Source organism: Varanus komodoensis, unplaced genomic scaffold, assembly GCF_004798865.1.
Source record: "Varanus komodoensis strain SLA01 unplaced genomic scaffold, ASM479886v1 scaffold23, whole genome shotgun sequence".
Taxonomy (NCBI): Eukaryota; Metazoa; Chordata; class Lepidosauria; order Squamata; family Varanidae; genus Varanus; species Varanus komodoensis.
The window spans coordinates 10,881,438-10,901,047 of NW_025335627.1; the positions used below are offsets into that span (position 1 = coordinate 10,881,438).

The window sequence follows — 19,610 nt, forward strand, 5'->3', positions numbered from 1 at the left end:
CTCAGCCATGAAGCTCACTGGGTGACTTGGGGCCAATTCATGCTCAAGCTAAGTGCCAGGATCTGGGCAGCTCCAGGCCCCGATCTGCTGGTGGAGAATCAGAACAGCCACTCTGGTACTTGCAGGATTGGCCCCAGGCTCCACTGGAGCTCTCAGGCACTTGATGAGTACCAGCTGGGAGCCCTGGGGAATGAGCTAGAGTAAAGTCTGTTCTCCTCTCTGGAATCTGCCTCAGTAACACAGACACCTCATTGCTGTTGCCTTGCCTTACCTGCTCCCTGGTCTGCTTGTCCTCCTGTCCTTGGCCCTTGACTTTAGATATGTGCTCTTGGTTTCTGCCTTCCTCCTGTTCCTTGACTATGGTCCTGCCTCTGATTTTTCTATTGGACTATGGACTTGGTTTGGACTCTGTTTTGCCTTGCCCTGCCCTGTGCCTGGGTCCTGGTGCATCTGCCTTGATTCCTGCTGCCCATGCCCTGGCATCAACCCACCTCACAGGGTTGTTGTTCTTAGGATAAAATGGAGCTATGTAAGCTGCCTTGGATTCCTCACTGGAGAAAAAAAGCAGGATAAATATCAATGTAATAAAATAAGCTGTGTTGGATCAGATTCAGCATGAATTTTCCTCCACCAGCATTAGCAGGCATTAGCAGGCATTAGCAGGAATATCAGCAGGAAAATCCCTGGGAGTCTTTTGGAATCCACCAGAATCTATTGGCTCTGGGTCAAACCATTTTGATTGCTTCTCTTTCTTCTCAGAAGGGAAAAATCTGCCAATGTCTAAGCTACTATACCTGCTAGTAAGATCTCTTCTGCTGGAGACTTTGCCAATGACTTACTGTACAGCTTTACATAAACTGTTAGGGTTCAGAGTAGGTGTGTATCTTAAACAAGGGTGCTAACAAAACTTTCAGCACCCATGTGCCTATGCAAAGTTGATCAAACCTGAATCCACTGAGCTCAGTGGCTGTAGGCATGCCTAATTCTACATGGTATTTGGCTCAAAATTACAGAAATTACTACAAATGAGGAAATAATTAGTTTGCAGTACAGTACTAAGTATGTTTATACCAAAGTAAGTATTGCTGAGTTCAGTCTCAGGCTGCAATGCTATATACACTTACTTGGAAACAACTCCCATTGGGCAAAGTAGCTCATTTTTCATTTTTAATAAACAGGCCACTTCACTGCTTACTCTTAATTCCAGATCATTGATGAATAGGTTGAGAAGCATTGCTCCTAAGGCAGAACCCTATGGTACCCCAGTGATTACATCCTTCCCTTGGGAGAATTATTGTTTATTGTTTATTTCAGCTCTCTGCTTTCTGTTCTTTAACTAGTTGTTGATCCATAAGAGCCCCCCCCCCCCAGCACCACCCTGCTTTAAAGCCATGACTGCTGAGTTTGCTCAGGAGCCTTTAGTGAGGGACTTTGTCAAAAGCCTTTTGGAAGTGCAAGTATATAATGTTACCAGATTGCCCCCTGCCACAGGTTTTTTGTCACTCCCAAAGACCTCTAATAAGTTAGTAAGGCAGGACTTGCCCTTGTACAACCATGTTGATTTTTTTTCAGAAGGGCTTTTCCATCTATGTGCTTACTGATTCTACCTTTAGTAACACTTTCAAGCAAGTTACTCAGAACAGATGTTAACCGGCCTTTAAAGCTCCAGATCCTCCCTGGATCCCTTTTAAAAAAATGGGTATTGCACTGGCCATTCTCCATTCAGTTCAATTTAAAAGCTGCTCTGCCACCTTTTTATGCTATGTGCCAGCAGTCTGGTTCCAGAGAGGCCCAGTGCCTGGCAGACCTAACCCCTCCTCTTCCTGCCTCTTCCATACATTGAGACTCCTCAGCTGTGCCTGTCTGGTTGGCTCTGCACATGGAGCAGCTAGCATTTCAGAGAAACGCATCTTGGTGCTCCTGGATTTCAACCATCTACCTAGCAACCTAAATGTAGCTTCCAGCATTTCATGACTACATTCCCCCACATCACTGGTACCAACATGGACCACAACCACTAAATCCTTTGCAAGGCCATCGAGACAGTGTGTGATATCCATAATCTTTGAACAGGGCAGGCAATCCATCAAATGATCCACATGCCCATCACAAACCCAGTTATTTGTGACTCTAATGACCAAATCTCCTGCTACAAGAAGGCCCAGCCCACCCGCTGGAGGCACTTCCACAGTGCAAGAGGATACACACTCACCTTCCAAGAAATGGGTCACTTCTAAGGGATCATTTTCCATGACAGCAGAGGAGCTGCCACCCAGAAGTTGGGACCCTGCTGCTGGGTCCCCAGGGGTCTCGTCACTGAACTGCTCTGCCTTTCTTTGCTTCTCCTGGTCAGCAATCTCGGGTGCAAGGGAATGCATTTGCTCTTTGAGTGCCAGGAGCTCCTTACACCAAGCACACAGTGTTGGGTCTGAAGATTAGTCTGGATGTAAATGCTAAAATGGCCATAATTTAGGATAATTCATCATCAGTCTTCCTAAAGTAGCACACAACTCTTCCTTTGTCTTTCTAAATACAGGTTGTTATTGCTTCCAGCAGTAACAATTTTGTCTGTAAGGAAGGATTGCCATCATTGACTACAGAAGTCAGACAGGTTGCACAATCCCTTTCAGAAATGCGCATGTGAACACACTGATGGCAGCAGACATGGCACAAGAACAGTTTCAGAACGCAGTGCTGTTAGTAAAGATGCTGGGGGAAAAGTACCTGAGTGAAAAACAGAGAACACACTGTTAACATTATGGATGTTACATATTTTGTTGTCTGTATATAAATAGTAGCAAAAGATATAAAGAGAGGGAGCTTGGCAAATTTTAGGAATGTGCAAGAAACAAACACCATCTGGAGAAGGGATATTGTAAGGGAGTGTCCCTGGGTAAAAGGAAAAATAAAAATGGAGAGTGCCTTCCAGATGGCTAGTTTGAAGGTCCTCTCCAGTTACATCCAATTGGGTGCCAATTGGCTACCAGTCCTTTTCTTCTTTCTGCTTTAGTCCAAAATTTGATTTATATTCTTAGTTTTCATTCCTTATCAACTTTTTTTGCTTTTTAAAGAAAACTCCCTGCTTTATAGAATGAAAACTCTATGACTCTTAATACCATGGTGTGGTGCATTTATATGGAGAAACTTTGGTGAGGATGTTATCAGAAAGGAAAGTTACAACAAAGAAACAAGGCTTTTCTGCTTGATAATTTGCACCTCCTCCAATCATCTTCATTTAAAAACCAGAGAACTCATTTGGTGTATACATTTTCTTTAGCCAATGATTCTCAGAATGTGATATACATTACAAGAGAGGCCTTCCTGTTTCTTAATGGTCCCATAATTATGGGCCTTAAAAACATGACAGATTCACCAGCCCCTTTGCACTTCCCCTTCCATTGCTCTACCTGTCACAAACCTCAGCACATCTGTATCTACCTGCCAAACCATTTCCTGTGTTTTTTTCTTCATGTATATTTAAGAAACCAAACAAGATTTGTTTCATATGATGTGCACATGAGACAGACATGCAAACAATAGAGCTTTCTAGTTAATGCTGGGTTGTTTTCTTGAACATGGCTGCCAATTCACAAAGTTTTCTCCATTAACATGGTGATGTGGCTGAACCTCTAGCCACTAGTACTGAGAATAATGCAGAGGTATTTTCAGCAAAAGCCTTGACGGAATAAAAACAGGCTCTCCTTCAGCAATTTGTAGGGTTGTTGTACAAAGAGGCACAGAAACTATTGTGAGTTTCATGGTGATCCCTGATTGTCTAAGGTCTCCCATGTTCAGCAATCATTGTTCCTACTCAAATGAGTTTCATTTACCTTCAGTGATATTGGCATATAGTCAATTTGAGAGCAGATCCTATGGCTCCTGAACACTGGCTATGGGGCAGGACTTCTGACCCTCCTCCCCTGCCTCCTTACAGTTGGCACAGGAAGAACTGAGCCGGCTGCCCCCCACAGTAGAAAAGCCACCTTGGTGATAGGGGAAGGGAGGCATTTTGGGGATGGGAAGGGGATACACTGTTCCAGCTTTGTTCACTCTCCCTGAAAAGTGCCCAAGTTAGGTAGTCAAAAATAGTCACCTAGCCAGTATGTAGAGCTGCAGGAGAGCAGAGGCAAAGATTGACTGGACTGCATCCTTAATTGACCTATATTATTGTGGCACCATCACCTCCAGTATATGATCCCTGACTGGCTTAGATCAAGTCATGGAACAGAGGAAAAATTTCCCTGTTATAGCGCACTGAAGCATATAACACTGAGGACTCTGTGGCTATGAACTGTTGCATATAGATATGGGAAACTTTATATAGGTACTGATTTATTTCACTTGAACAAATGACATGGAAGAATAAATTTCTGTCACACAAAATATAATATATAATGCACCAACACTGTGAAAAAGATTTTAAAAGCCACAGAAATTCAAAGGAACCAGTATCAGACAGCCTGAAAAAGTGGATTGAGCATAGTGTCTGCAACAGAGTGTCCTTTCGGCTTTGACCCTGTCGCTTCATTCTTTCTGGCGCTACTAGTACTAGCCCTCTGCTCTTCCCCAGTAGCATATTGGACACCTTCTGATCTGAGGGGCTCATCTTCCGGCGTCATATCTTTTTGCCTTTTGGTACTGTCCATGGGGTTTTCATGGCAAGGATACTGGAGTGGGTTGCCATTTCCTTCTCCAGTGGATCACGTTTTGTCAGAGCTCTCTGCTATGACCTGTCCGTCTTGGGTGGCCCTGCACGGCATAGCTCATAGCTTCATTGTGCTATGCAAGCCCCTTTCACCACGACAAGGCAGTGATCCATGAAAGGCCTAGATAGCTAGTCCTCGCAATTGACTATGCTTTCTGGGGCCAATTGCACGTTCAAACTGCTAGATGGCTAAAAGCTGCACACCTCTGGTTTGCAAATTGCAGCAAAAGATGCAACACTGAAGTGTGGAACCCCTTACACAGACCAAGCAAAGGAAGCTACATCTTGCAGGCATTTGGCCACCCTGATGCACTCTCATAAGCATGCAGCTCCAGAGCTATAGAACTCGTGATTCCTTCTGCTTGGGCAACATAGCTACTTAAAAGATAAATGGATGTGGAAGTGGCTGTCCAAATGCCACCCTCCCCACCCCCATTTGTGACCCTATTAGAGATGACAGGGATCACATTCTGCCTAGTGGCAAGGATTTCACCAAACATCTGTACTTGGTGGGAAAGAACGTGCTTTGCCTGCCAAAAGTCCCAAGGTCAGTTTCTGGCGTCTCCAGCTATTTTATTTATTTATTTATTTATTATTTAGAATTTTTGTATGCTGTCCCATTCGCATGAGCCTCGGGACGGCATACATACAATAAATAAACACCATACAAATAGTGCACATAAAATCCAGATTCACCCTGGCTGCAATTAAAAAAAATCTATAGATGATATTAAAAATAGTTAAAATATTGTTTAAATAAAAAGGTCTTAGCCTGGCGCCGAAAAACAAATAACAATGGTGCCAGGTGGACACCTCTGGGGAGCATGTTCCACAGGTGGGGCGCCATCACAGAGAAAGACCTCCTCTGGGTACTTAGCCTCCTAACGTCTTTCACAGAGGGTTCCCAGAGGAGGGCCTCTGCTGCCGATCTCAGGGGGCGGGAGGGCAAATATGGAAGTAGGTGTTCCTTTAGGTATCCAGGTCCCAAGCCATTAAGGGCTTTATAGGTGATAACCAGCACCTTGAATTGAGCCTGGACTTCGATGGGGAGCCAGTGAAGCTGGTCGAGGACTGGAGTTATATGAGAATAACACCCAGTCCCCGTCAGCAACCTGGCTGCTCTATTTTGCATCATCTGAAGTATCCGGACTGTTTTCAAGGGCAGCCCCACGTAGAGTGCATTACAGAAGTCAAATCAGGAAGTAACCATCAGGAAGTAACTGTTGCTAGGCAATCATCCTCCAGGTAGGGACGCAGCTGATGGATTAACTGAAGCTGAAGGAAAGTGCTCCTCGCCACCGCAGTCACTTGAGCTTCCAAAGACAGCTCTGGGTCGAGGACCACACCCAAGCTGCAAACCCTGTCCTTTAGAGGGAGCGCAACCCCATTCAGGACAAGGTCCAAGTCACCTACCCAGGAACCCAAACCACCCACCAACAGGACCTCTGTCTTATCTGGATTGAGCTTCAGTTTATTGGCCCTCATCCAGCCCATTACTGGTTCAGTACAGCCACTGCCTCACCTGGATTGGTGGAAAACGAGAGGTAGAGCTGGGTATCATCAGCATACTGATGATTCCGCAGCCCACACCTCCTGATGACCTCTCCCAGCGGTTTCATGTAGATATTGAATAGCAAGGGGGACAAAATGGACCCCTGCAGTACTCCATGGCATAATTGCCATGGCGCAGAGCCAAAGTCCCCCTGCACCACCTTCTGGAATCGGCCGTTGAGGTAGGAGTGGAACCACTGCAAAGCAGTGCCTCCTACTCCCAGTCCCGCTAGCCTATCCAGAAGGATACCATGGTCGATGGTATCGAAAGCCACTGAGATCAGGATCGCAACCCGAGACAATCTCGCTGGTCCACAATTCCTCTGGTTTAAACTCGGTGGTTTAATTCCTGCCTAAACAGACATGCAGAAGATCTCCCTGCTAGTACCACAACAGCGCTTTAAACAACAGCACGAAAGGCTCTGTCCCTAACTGCTTCCTTCTCTTGGGAAGGCCAGAAGAGTTGTAGCGATTCCGGGGTTGTGCTGGAGTTCTTAGATGCCCTTCTAAGAACAGGGGTTCTGGCTGGCCAAGAGGCGCCGCGGCCCCTTTAAGAGCCGGGCAGGGCTCTGTTGTTGGGGTGGGAGCAGCAAGGAAGCAGCAACGGGGATTCAGCGCACACGCAGCACTTAAACCTTTGGAAGGGCTCCGTCCCGCCCGGCATTCCAGAGTGCTGAGCCGCGCGCCGGGAAGAAAGACCCGGGCAACGCGCGCGCGCGCGAGAAGAGGCGGGAGTTGCGGCGGCAGCAGGGCGCCCCCTCCACAACAGCCCCAGATAGGGGGTCGGGGAGGGAGAGAGTGTGGGGTCGGGGAAGCGAGAACGCCCGGCTGCAGTTCCTGAGCCCAGCCTGGGCATGAGGAGCGACAGCTGCGATTGCTGCAACGACGGCAGCCACCGCCTCCGTTTGCTGTATCCCCAGGCTCGGCCTGCGCTCTTCCCTTGAGAGCGAACTCTTCCTCCTCTTGCTTCCGGCTTTTCCCGCCGCCTCAGGGGAACAGCCTGTGGAGGAGATTTTAGGGTTGGGGAGGGGTGACTGAAGACCCGCCCTCTTAACTAGCCCCGGGATCGTGGTTGTCTGCCTGTTTTCTTGTTTCAAGCTCTGACATAAATCTCGCTCTTGTGTTAAGTGTTGTGTGTATGAGAGAGAGGCCTCCCTCCCGCTTTCCTTCCTCGACCCCTCCCCTCACCCTCGCCCAACTCCTTCCCATCACTCTTCTGCTGTGTGTAGTTGGGTTTAGGCTGCTACATTACCTAGAGTAGACCCAGCCTGACTTAATCCCTCCTTCTTCTGCTTTACAAACTTGTGTATGACCTTTGTTACCGTTTTCCATACCTCAGAGACTAGGGCTGATTGGTTTATTGCCTACCTTCATCCTTCAGGCCTGTTTCTTTTTCCTAAGCAGCTCTGGCCCTCTTTTCACCTTCACTTCCTCCTCGTGTTTTCTCCCCCGCTCCCCGCCCACCATAAGCACCTGCCGCTGAGAGTAATTTTTCAGTTTTCCTTTCCCTCTCCCCGCGCCCCCTATACCAGCGTGCCGTTGGGGGGTGATTTTATTTTTCCTTTTTGACCGATTTAATTTTTTCGTGTCCCCATTGCTAGCAAGGCTGTTTGCAGTTCCCCTTCGCCATCATTTAACTTCCCCCACCTCTATTATTTAAACTTTGGGTCTCATCTAAACTTTTTATCTGGATGAGATGAAAGTGACGGTTTGCTTTGGAAAGACGGGGATTGTGGTTCCTTGTAAGGATGGACAGATCCGGGTTAGAGACTTAACCCAGCAGGCTCTTCAGAGATACCTGAGAACCAAAGAAAAGGTAAGGAATAACTTTAGCTAAAACACTGCCAACAAAGTCACCTGGTGCAGTTTATGTGTTTAGGACGATTGGGTGCATCTTTCCATTGAATGCATACATATTTTGAAGGAGAAACATATTGTGAGTAGCTGAATGGCCTTTTGAAGTACATGAGAGGTGGTAGACTGCTGTCAAAAATGACACTGCAGAGTGAATTGAGAGATGAGATTCTGATGTTCCATGTCAATTTTCCTGCAAAAAATATTGCTTGTGAATATGTTGTAGAGTTTCCTTAAGCCTGTAGCATCTGTGTGTGGTTGGTGTACTTTTAATGATGTAATATTCATTACAAACAGCAATGTCATACTTGGAACTCATAGACTGATGTGATCCAGATGTGTGTGTGTTGCCCAACCAATATTGACTATTGAATGTAATAAAGGTTGGAGAAATATTTTGAACAGCAGTGCCAAATACATCTTTATGAATTGTTAAAATTGAAAGGACAGATTTACAGCTCCAATTTATTTACTAGTTAAACTCTTAAGCTAATTTAAATATTGTACTTCTAGAGTTTGTTGTGCTACAAAATCCAAACTCAATTGAATTACTTTCCTTCATTTTCTATCCAATGCGGCTGCCTTTAACCGTCCATACTCTGAAAATTACAGGCATCCAATTGAGGGCAGGAGGAGCGTGTTTCAGGTATTCTTCCATCTTGCAAAAGATATAGGCCATCTATGTCTTTTGTCTTTGCTAATGAGGCGGGGTGGCCAAGGAGCCTTTCTCCTACCCTCCCCACCTCTTCTGCTGCCTTTAAGGTTCCTTCAGTCCCCCAGAATGTCTTCCTGCCTCTGCTGCAAAGTCAAACCAGGTGCAAGAAGAACCATGCTGATTGCAAAAGTCATGGGCAAGAGCATTTCTGAGCTCAGACCTGAATTTAAGAAAACATACTGGATCAGACCAAAGGTCCATCTAGACAGCACTCGCTGCACATGGTGGCAAACCAGCTGCCGACAGGTTTGCTCAAGCAGAATGGGTGTATGATTCCCACCTGCCCAAGGTCCTCAGCAACTGGTGTATGCAGGCAAGCCACCTTTGGTGGAGGAGGTAGCATATAGCCAGCAAGGCTAGTAGCCACTGATAGTCTCCTCCCTCATAAATCTGCCTAACCCCTTTTTAAAGTCGTCCAAATTGGCAGCAATCACTATTTCCCATGGCAGTGAATTCTAAACCGTCTACCAGTCAGCTTCATGGGATGACCCTGGGTTCAAATATTATGGCAGAGAGAGAAAAATATTTCCCTCTCCACTTTCTATACCCCATACATACATAATTATAAACACCTCTGTCATGTCTCCCCATACTCATCTTTTTTTCTTAGCTAAACAGGCCTCAGAAGGGATCACTCCAGGCCCCGATCATTTTTGTTGCCCTTCTCTGTATCTTTTCCAACTCAGTGTCCTCTTTCAGGTAAGGCGTCCAAAATTGAGCGCCATATTCCAAGTGCAGTTGTAGGAGGAGTCAGATTTTGGCAGTTATATTTTTTTTAATTGCCTTTCTAATTATGCCTAACATGGAGTTTGCCTTTTTTTTCACAGCAGCTGAACACTGGGCCAACATTTTCTGTCCACTACTACCCCAAGATCCCTTTCTTGGTCAGTCACTGCTAGCTCAGATCCCATCAGGACGTTGCATATTGAGGATTTTTTTAGTCCCAACATGCAATACTTTACACTTGCCTACCTTAAAATTTTGGTGCCCATTACCCCACTTGGAGAGATCCCTTTGGTGCTCCTTATACTGCCCTATGATTTTAACCATCCTAAATAGTTTGCTGGTATCAGCTAACTTGGCCACTTCACTATTTACTCCTAATTGCAGGTCATTGATTAATAGGTTGAAAAGCACTGGTCCTTCTACAGGACACTGCAGGTCTCTAATGGTTACATCTCTCTTTTGGAAGTCATTGCCATTGATTCCCACCTGATGTCTTCTGTTCTTTAACCAGTTAGTGATCCATAAGAGGACCCTTCTGCTTTAATTCAGTGACTGCTTTTTTGCTCAGCAGCTTTTGGTGAGGGCCTTTGCAAAAACCTTTTGGAAATCCAAGTAGGCAATATTTACTGGATTGTCCTGTCTACATGCTAATTGACTCTGTCAAAGAAATCCCAATAAGTTGGTGAGACTTCACCTTGTGGAAGCCGTGCTGATTTTTTTTTCAAGTCTTGTCCCTCTGTATGTTTGAGTCTATAATTCATTCAAGCTGTCTATATAAAAAAGGTGTTATGCTAACTGGTCTGTAATTTCTGAGACCTCCCTCCAATCCTTTTAAAAAAATTGGTGTTACATTGGCCATTCTCCAGTCCTTTGGTACAAGGGCTTATTTAGGGTCATATTAAATATTTTGGTAAGAAGGTCAGTAGTTTCATGTTTGAGTTCTTTAGGCTGGATATGATATGGACCAGGTGGTTAATCAACTTTCATTTTGTTAGTAAGGTTGAAAATTTTATATTCTGTCACTACTGTCTCCCCTAATTCAGGGACATGCATCTACTCTGAATCCGCTGTGAAGACTGATGAGAAAAAAATCATTCAATTTCTCTGCATTCTCCTCAATCTTGCCTCCCCCCCTTTAGTGCTCCTTCAATTCCATTATTGTCCAATGGTGCAACTGTTTCTTCAGCTGCTTTCTTTCTTTTGATATATTTTAAGAATTCTTTGTTTGCCTTGATGTTGTTAGTAATGAGTTCCTCAAAGTGTTTCTTTGTTGCTTTTATTATCTGACTGCATTTACCTTGTGCAAGCTTTGTTCATTTTTGTTCTTGTTTTCCATTTGGGGAAATCTTCCATTTTTTGAAGGAAGCTTTCTGCTCCCTAATAGCTTCCTTGATTCTATATGTTAACCATGCTGGTGATTTGCTGGACTTTTCTCACTTGTGGTATACATATTATCTGTGCCACTATTGTGTTTTTGAGTAATCTCCAAGTGCTTTGAAGTGATTTAAACATCATTTTGATCTTCAGCTTCTTCTTTCCCAGTTCCTCAATTTTGAGAAGCTTCCTCTTTCAAAGTCAAACACAACCGTGTTCAACCTCTTTGGCAATCTTTTACCTAACTGTGTATTAAATCTGGTACTTCCATGGTCACTGTTTCCTATTGTCTCAAGGATATTTACATCTTGTACTATGTTGTGGGCAACCCCACCAAGGAATAAATCCAGGAATGTCTCTCCTTTGGTTGGTTCCACAACCTTCTGCTGTAGGGATACAATCATTTAGGATATTGAAAAATTTAACCTCTCTGCCATAACTGAAACATACATTTATCCAGTCAATGTGTGGATAGTTGAAGTCACCCATTATTGCAGTACGGCCTTCATTGAAGGCCTCCCTGATTTAATTTCCTATCTCACTGAGCATTCTGGTCTGGAGGATAAGAGCATACTCCTATGGCTAAGTTAGTTTTGGAGCCATGAATTTTCACCTGTAATGCTTCTGTGGAGGAGTCTTTATGCAGTTGATATTCCAGCTCATCCTATGGCATTGGTACGTGGCTTAGGGAACAATCCAAACGTATCTGAGCAGAAGAGCCATCTGAAAGATAAGATCTATGTCATATAACTTATGTCAGTGTTGATTTCCCAGCATTCCCAGGGCGAGAACATTCATTCCAATTTGCAAGGCTATGTCATCCAACCCGTGGGTTATCTTTCCCCAACTTGAAGCATTTATAAGTAGTTAGGGTCATCCCTCCTTCATGAAACACTGCCTTGTCGTGGCGAAAGGTCATCCATTTCCAGTCACCTCAAGGAGATTTTTTTCAGTAGCCATCCCAGTTCTAGCTCTGTGCTCTTTCCTCTGGTCATTCTCAGAAGTTGTCAGTCGACATCATTTCTTGTCATACCACTATGTTGTGTGGTGGGAAGGTGGATAGAGCTGGTACCCCACCCCCTAGTCAGACTATCACTTAACTTTTCTTTCTCTTCCTGAGGATGGCTGAAAGCTGTATGCGGTTCCTTCTGTTGGTAAGGTATACACATAATTCACAGAATGCTTTCTACATCATTATTGGTTACTAATGTTGATCAACTGAGAGTGCTGCTTGTTAATATGGGGCAAACATTTCCACTTGTCCTGCGGGAAAATCAAGGTTTTCCCCGAATGGAGAGTATTCCTCAAATTCTCCAAATGGGAAGTATTTGTTACTTGGGAGGGACCATACCTCAATGGTAGAGTTCATGATTCAAAAAAGCATTTCAGATTAATTGGCTGGCAGTGTTAAGAATTTCCTGTATTAGGGCTGGGAAAGATCCCTGCTCAAAACCTGTGCTGTTAGACAATATTGAATTAAATAGAACAAACTCATTTATAGTAGAAGCAACATGAAAACATAGCTTGAGTAGGAAAAATAAAACACACAAAAAATCTAGTCCAAAGCTTGCTGTTATCTCTAGTTGAGTTCATCAATATGACAACTAGGTTTAACTTTCCTTATTAAACATTGTAAATGCAAGTTCGTCTCTTTCCACCATGTTTTTCAAATCCATGAGGGGTGATCAATACTTCAGAACATTTGTTGAGGTGGTAGCCTTATACTGGGCTGACTTAAGGGCAAGTGGAAAATGTACTTGGTATAGTTACTTGGGCCAAGGGGCACATTTGGCACTTAAAAGAAGTATTGTGGCTGTGAGCACAAAATGGTTGCTGTGGAGGATGATGGGATTGTGGCCCTTAGTGTGTGCTTTTCTTTTAGTAAGCACAGACAGAAAATACACACAGAGACAAATGCATGAAACATTTTTTCCTGTGTGCAAATTAAAGGAATGATTTCTTCATTTATTTGCATAGGTGGAGACAGAAGTTGAGTGATGGAAATACCACTTCTGTTTTTCCAAGGCTCCTAAGTAGTGAATGGGCTTCATCTTTCTCCACTCACTTTTTTCCGGTATAGGTCCTCACCCACCTCAGGGAAATAGAAAAATCACTATGTTCTCTGGCCCAAGAAGGAGAAAAGCTGCATTGTCAACAAACAGACAGTGGCTGGGGCAGCTCTCCCCATCCAGACTTGTCCCTTAGGGTCCTTGGTTGAGAGAGGGCTTGCTCCTCTCCTTCCAATGTTGTTTGGCTTTGAAGATCCACCCCCCCCCCCGCAAGCCAGGAGAGGCATTGCTCCATTGGCTTGCATATGAGAGTGGGTGGAGCAGTGGAAGCCAGCAAGAGCCTGGTGGCACCCCCATGTGCAGCAGTATCTGTAGGTGCTGCTCTGGGGGTGCTGCTGGTAGAGCAGAGGAGTTGTGTTTGTAAGTTGTCGCTATGCTATGAGTGTCTGCCCATGTGATCCTCACCCAAGTGATCCTCAAAGCCTTCATTCTCCACTGAGAGTGTTTGTGCTAATTTGACTTTATCAAGTTATTTATCCTACTGTGTGTTGTAGGGTTGATTTACAGGTTAGCTAAGAACAGATACATGTTCTTGGTTAATAGTAATGCTTCTGTTCTTCAAGCTGACTATTCTTTCATTCCCAATGTATCCTATCAATAGGGATGGTTGGACATTGAAAAATAGCCTTAGGAAATGCTTCTAAGTTTTTCTGTTGACACTTTATACTAATTAACATGAATTAAAATCATATCACAATGAATTGTTCATATATAGAATAGCATACTCTAGTAACTGTTCCTTTTTTAATCTACCTTCCAGTTCTGGTTTAACTGGTGTCTCTAAGACAACTAGAAAGGCTTGTGTAATCTTTTAGCTCTTGGATAAAGTCCAGGAAATTAGTTTCTCACTGTTCCAGTCAGTATTGGGTATTGTCCCGTTCACTATAGTACTTATTTGCTGCAAATTAATAGCTGTAACAATGGTCTACAGTGACGTCTGAGTTATGTGTGGGGGAAGTTTGGTGTGCATAATTAAACTTTATTCCTAAACAGTATTTTCAGGGGAGAAAAGATGAGGAGTCAACTTCTTCTGCCTTTGATAAATGTTTTGAGTTATTAGTATGTAACACAGAAGTGCCCGGTTATTTATCTCAGCCTAAATTGACACTGGTAATTACTATGGGAAAGCAAACCATCAACTACAGTTTATTTGATAAAGAAGCAAGAAGTTATGGAATCCAAAAGCAAACATTCCAGAGACCTGAAAAAACAGATCAGATATCTAGAGAGGGGAGATACTTCACAAACAGACTAGTGTAAGCTCTGTATGTGAACAGAAATGTTAAAACAAATAATATTTTTGTGTATGTATATATCTCAGCATGAAGGAGAATTCATGTCATATAAAGGTGACATGACTGAATAACTGGTCTTAAAATTTGAAATGTGAAAGATATCCTGTGTCCTGCACTGCTTATCTCCTCAGCTGATTATAGTTGGGCTGGAGATGTTAAGAAAACAACCCAACTAAAGAACAGTAGGTTGATAACATTTGTGAGGTCATGACTATCTTTAAACTTGCCCGGGAAATGCAACAAGCAATGAATCTTGACTTAAAGAAAGATATTATAGCATCAACATTTCTGTATATTTGCTGTGTTGAAGCTCTTCAATCAAATTCCAACTAAACAGAATTGCCTCTATTTTTACTGATTAACAGGCACAGACAAAATATCACATACATGCACGTACATGTTGGCGACATACAGGTATGTGAGGGGATGTCACACGGAGATGGGTACGGAACTGTTCTCCCCTGCAGAGGAAGGCAGGACGCGCTCCAATGGAGCCAAGCTCAGGGAGCCAAGGTTCCATTTGGATGCCAGGAAGCACTTCCTGACAATCAGGACCCCGAGGGTGTGGAATGGACTTCCACGAGAGGTCGTTGAGGCCCCATTGGTGAGGGTGTTCAAAGATAGGCTGGACATGCACATGGTGAGCATGTCGTGAGCAGAGCAGGCTGGAGCCGGGGGTCAGACTAGATGGCCCGGGAGGTCCCTTCTGACTTGCTCTGTTTCTATGTTTCTTTTATATGCTGTGTGTTTATTCTTTCATTACTAAGTCATTTTACTGTAAACATTCCATAAGCATAGACTAAGAAATAATTAGTTCATTCCTTTGTGTCTTGATTATTAATCATGTACATCTTTTTGTTGCCTTCTGTGCCTCAGAGTAAGGCTGCTATATTGATCCAGCCTTTCCAAGCATCAAATTAAAAGCATATGTGTGCCCTGTAGACCTGTAACCTTGTTCCTAGTAGGCGTATTTTTTAATTCCATTTGGAATCAGTGTTTTATCTGTGTTTTATAAGTCTCTATGGAGAGTCAGTAACACTTTATAAAGTTCTTTACACACAGGAATACAGACACTCAAAAATGTACATATGTTACTGTCCATACTTGGGCATGCTATAGAACAGGGGTCCTCAAACTTTTTCAATGGGGGGCAGTTGAAAGCCAGTGGTGACCGGCGTGGGCCGGTGAGGCGGGGGTGCCTGGGTACGCGGGCCGGTGAGGTGGTGGCGGGTGCACACAGTGACGGCTTGCTTGCTCAGAGATCTCCCAGCAAGTCCAAAACCATCTCCGAGCAAGCAAGCCACTGCCTTCCTGCCCGTGTGGCGAGCGGGCAGTGGCGCGGGCCGGATAAATGGGCATGGCAGGTCAGATCCATCCCGTGGGCTGTAGTTTGAGGACCCATGCTATAGAACAAATATTTAGGATAGGTTTGAAAATGCATGTTTTCATACTGGGTGTGGGGGAGGGTGATGGATGGTGGTACAGAAGTGTTTATAAAATGGCTCTGAGGAGATTCATATAGAGTATACTAGAAGTGAAACAAGTGCTACCTCTTTAGAAGTGGCTGCTGTTACTTGTAAGCTCTGTTTGGTAAAAGAATGGCCATAGTTTTGATAAAATGGGCCAAATGATATGTTCCTCAAAACATGCGTATCCCTGAAGAATTCTTTTCCTTTTTTAACCCTTCTTCCGGGATGAAATTTCTGGATGTAAATAGGGTGGAGTGGGTAGGGAAAGCTTGAATCTCCCCTCCTTGAACACCATGGTTCTGATCTCAGTTGGAAAATTGTATTATTAAAAAGTGAGTTTCTTACAGTGGTACCACTGCTCACAAATGCCTCAGTTCACGACCAAATCAGGTCAGGAACAGAAATTTCAGAAAAAAATTGCCTCAGTTTGCGAACTCTGCTTTGGGTGATGGCTACAATCATAGCCATGTTGCTGCACAAACATGATCGCGATCGTAGCCATCTTCCCTGCATGAGCGTGATCGCGGCCATCTCCCCCACCCCCCCGCACGATTGCAGACTCTCCCTCCAGACAATAACATCCCCCCACCTCGGTTAGTGTTCTCTAATGTACTGTACTTGGTTACTTTGTTTCTCTTTGTTTCACATTTTTGTGATTAAAAAACATTTACAGAATGTATTAACCTTATTTACATTGAGCCTTATGGAAAAAATTGACTTGGCTCGCGACCAATTCGGGTTGCGACCAGAGTCGAGGAACAGAGTCATGAGCTGAGGTACCACTGTATTTGCAAGGAGGTAGGCCTCTTCTACTGCATCCGCCCCTCCCCATGGCACTTCAACCTGTCCTAGTCTAGGAAACCTACTATGGCTGAAGAACTGTGGCTGCTAAGTTTGAATTGGGTCTTTGGATTTTACTGCTCTGTTACTGTTGTTTGTTACTGTTTTAAATAGTGATTAGTGGTGTTTTTAGGTGGGTTTTTGAGGGGGGTTGTGTTCTCTTGGCAGTGCGATGTAAATGCTGTAAGTCAATCTTGTAATGCAGCTTTTCTTTCACATGATCATTTCCAGCACTAAAACACTATTCCCTGACTCATAATGCTTTATTAATTTTTATTAGATTTATATTCTACCGTTTTTCTTACAGAGAATGCAAAGTGGCTTCCATCATTCTCCTCCTGCTCTCAGTCTTATCCCCACAACAACAACCCTGTGAGGAAGGTTAATCTGAGAGTCTGTGACTGGTCCAGAGTCACTCAGTTGACTCCATGGTTGTACAGGGGCTAGAACCCTGAGTCCCCAGACCTGTGCTCTTAATCACTACACCACACTGGCTCTCAGTAACCCAGGGTTTGTCTAGCAAACAACTGAACATGCTGTGTTTTGTTTCTTAATCTTTGGGTTGCTACCTGCTGTAACTTTTCCTCATAGGAATATTTCTGCAGCCCCTTGATTATTCTAATTTCCCTTTTCTACTGCTATAGTATACTTTTTAGGTGCTATGCCTAGCACTATACAGCAGTGTTCTAACTGCAGCCACACTATAAACTTGTATGAGGACAGTATGACATTGGAGGTCTTATTTTCAATTTCTTTCCTAATTATGCGTAACATGGAGTTGGCCTTTTTCACAGTAGTTGCACACTGGGGCAGCATTTTCATCAAACTGTTCACTGCAGCCCCAAGGTCTCTTTCTTGGTTAGTCACCACCAACTCAGATTCCATCAACTTATATTTGATGTTGGGATTTTCTGGTCCAACATGCATTCCTTTACACTTGGTTACAATGAAATGGGCTGTCTAAAGGTTCTGGAGGGCCAGGAGAGATTGTCAGCAATTCTTGCCTCTGCACTCCCCTGTCTTCTTTTGGATTCCTGTAATCCTTTGAGTTTGGAGACTTATGGGCAGCCACCTTGGACGGTGTCCTTGTTTAACATAGGTCCACTGAATGGTGCAGTTTGCTTATAAATAAATCTGTGCAGATTGTACTGAATGGCTGTAGTTCTAAACCTGGGGTCTGTGCTTCCAGTGAACCTGGTTAGGAAAGAACCAGGTTCAGGGTCTGCTGGTCAGGGTCTGCTGATAATTCACAAACAAGTTAAACCAGAAGCCTTGGTTAAAACCTGTGTATGTCCACATGTAAACAAATTAACAGTGATGCAACCACATCTTTCTTGTGGCTAATGCTTCGTTCTCTTCTAAGCCTTTATCTCTGATAGTCTCATCTTTAAACAATCATTTTGTCTTCATTATTTAGTTTTGGTTTTGTTTTTTTAAGGAATGAGGGTTGCTCTACAACCTGTAATCCAATTAATGAGACTTCACGCACCCAGCAGAGTTAATGCTGCATGGATATATTTGTAAAAGAATTTGTAATCTTTTAAAGGAAACTAAGGTGATTAGCCGTATGAACATGAATTTGCAAAAATACATGTCAGAAAAGCCTAGCACTGATGTTTTGCTTTTTTGGCCAAGTAACTAGTTTTTCAGATGGTTTAACTGCCCTCTAGCAGCAGGTAGGAAGTGGGTCCTGACTCTGTGATGTGCCCTGCTTTTCAAAATTTAAGCTTTGACTTGGTTGAAGGTGTGAATGCAGTGAACTGAATAGTAGAGAAATGACCTGGATAATGAGAACCATTTGATGAAAACTATGATAAAAGAATAGAACTGAACAAGTGGAAATGTTTCTGCAAGCACATTTTATGCATCAGATGTGTCTGGAAGGCAATAATGCAAACAATTCTCCACACCTACCCAAGTCCAGAGGAGCCATTGGTTGAAAGCGATCCCTATGCTTGCCCTCACCCTGTAGAAGGAAGACACTTAGGAAATGATTTCCTATTGGTCTTCCCCTAGAGACTAAGGTGCCTGCCATCTTGGTTGCAAAACTGTCTCTTGGGCTTTGGTCTTTAAAGGAAACGAATGGATCTGTAGCAATATAATTGCCTTTCCCTACCTAGTGCCCTCCAGGTGTTTGGGACTTCAGTTCACATCAACCTTACCCAGCATGGCCGGTGGTCAGAAATCTTGGGAGTTGGGCACTACGTTGGGGAAAGCTGATGTGACAGCTGTAAGTATTTAAAGGAAGAAGGTATGGAACCGAAAGCAAAAGATGTATGTGATAATGGCTAGTCCTCATAGGAGTTTGTTGATCTACACTTAACAGGCTACATGTATTACTAAGAATTCATTTAGACACTATGTTGGCTATGAAGGGTAAATACTTGGTTACACCATGAGAAGTGAGTGTTTATGTTGGTTTCTGTATGCCCACCCATTTCCAATATGATAAGGGTAGGTTTAAAATGCTGGGTTGCTTTTCCCCAACACCCAAGAGTTCCAAGTTCGGATGCCATGTGAATAACAGATGGACTGGGCATCCCTGGGTTGCTTACCACAGCAGAAATGGGAGGGTGCGTGGGAACCAGAATGCATCCTTGCTTCTGCTTATTTTCAACAACTGTGGGTTGTTGCCCATGTGCAAATAGATCACTGCCTTTAATGTTCCATTCTTAACAAAATTTCATTAATCTCTGCAGCCTCTCAAAGCTTTCCATGCAGGATTTGTATGTTCTTTGCAAATGCATTTCCATATCAAACATGTGCTGACTGTCTGACTAGAGGAAGCTTCATCTTGATAGAAAAGAGATTTAAAAATGTTCTCTTGCACTGACTGAAAACTATTGTCTTCTCGACCAGGCTGTACACACTTATTTGAGAATGTGATCCACTGAACTAAGTTCTGATGCTGTAAAGAACAATATAGCATAGGAACCTGGAATGTAAGATCTATGAATCAAGGTAAGCTGGATGCGGTCAAACAAGAGATGACAAGACTGATGACAAGGGATC

General features: G+C 43.7%; 1 protein-coding gene across 3 annotated transcripts in view; it reads left to right on the plus strand.

The window, feature by feature from the left end:
* The first annotated feature begins 6,941 nt into the window (after positions 1-6,941).
* The window catches only part of PARD3B (par-3 family cell polarity regulator beta), a 648,538-nt gene continuing 635,869 nt past the window's right edge, over positions 6,942-19,610 (plus strand). For 2 of the 3 annotated variants that reach the window (XM_044431728.1, XM_044431729.1), the window contains exon 1: positions 6,942-8,072. In XM_044431728.1, coding sequence (XP_044287663.1) covers positions 7,953-8,072 — 120 coding nt within the window. In that variant the 5' untranslated portion in view covers positions 6,942-7,952. The remainder of the gene's footprint in view (positions 8,073-19,610) is intronic. The other variant, XM_044431731.1, reaches the window with a different exon arrangement.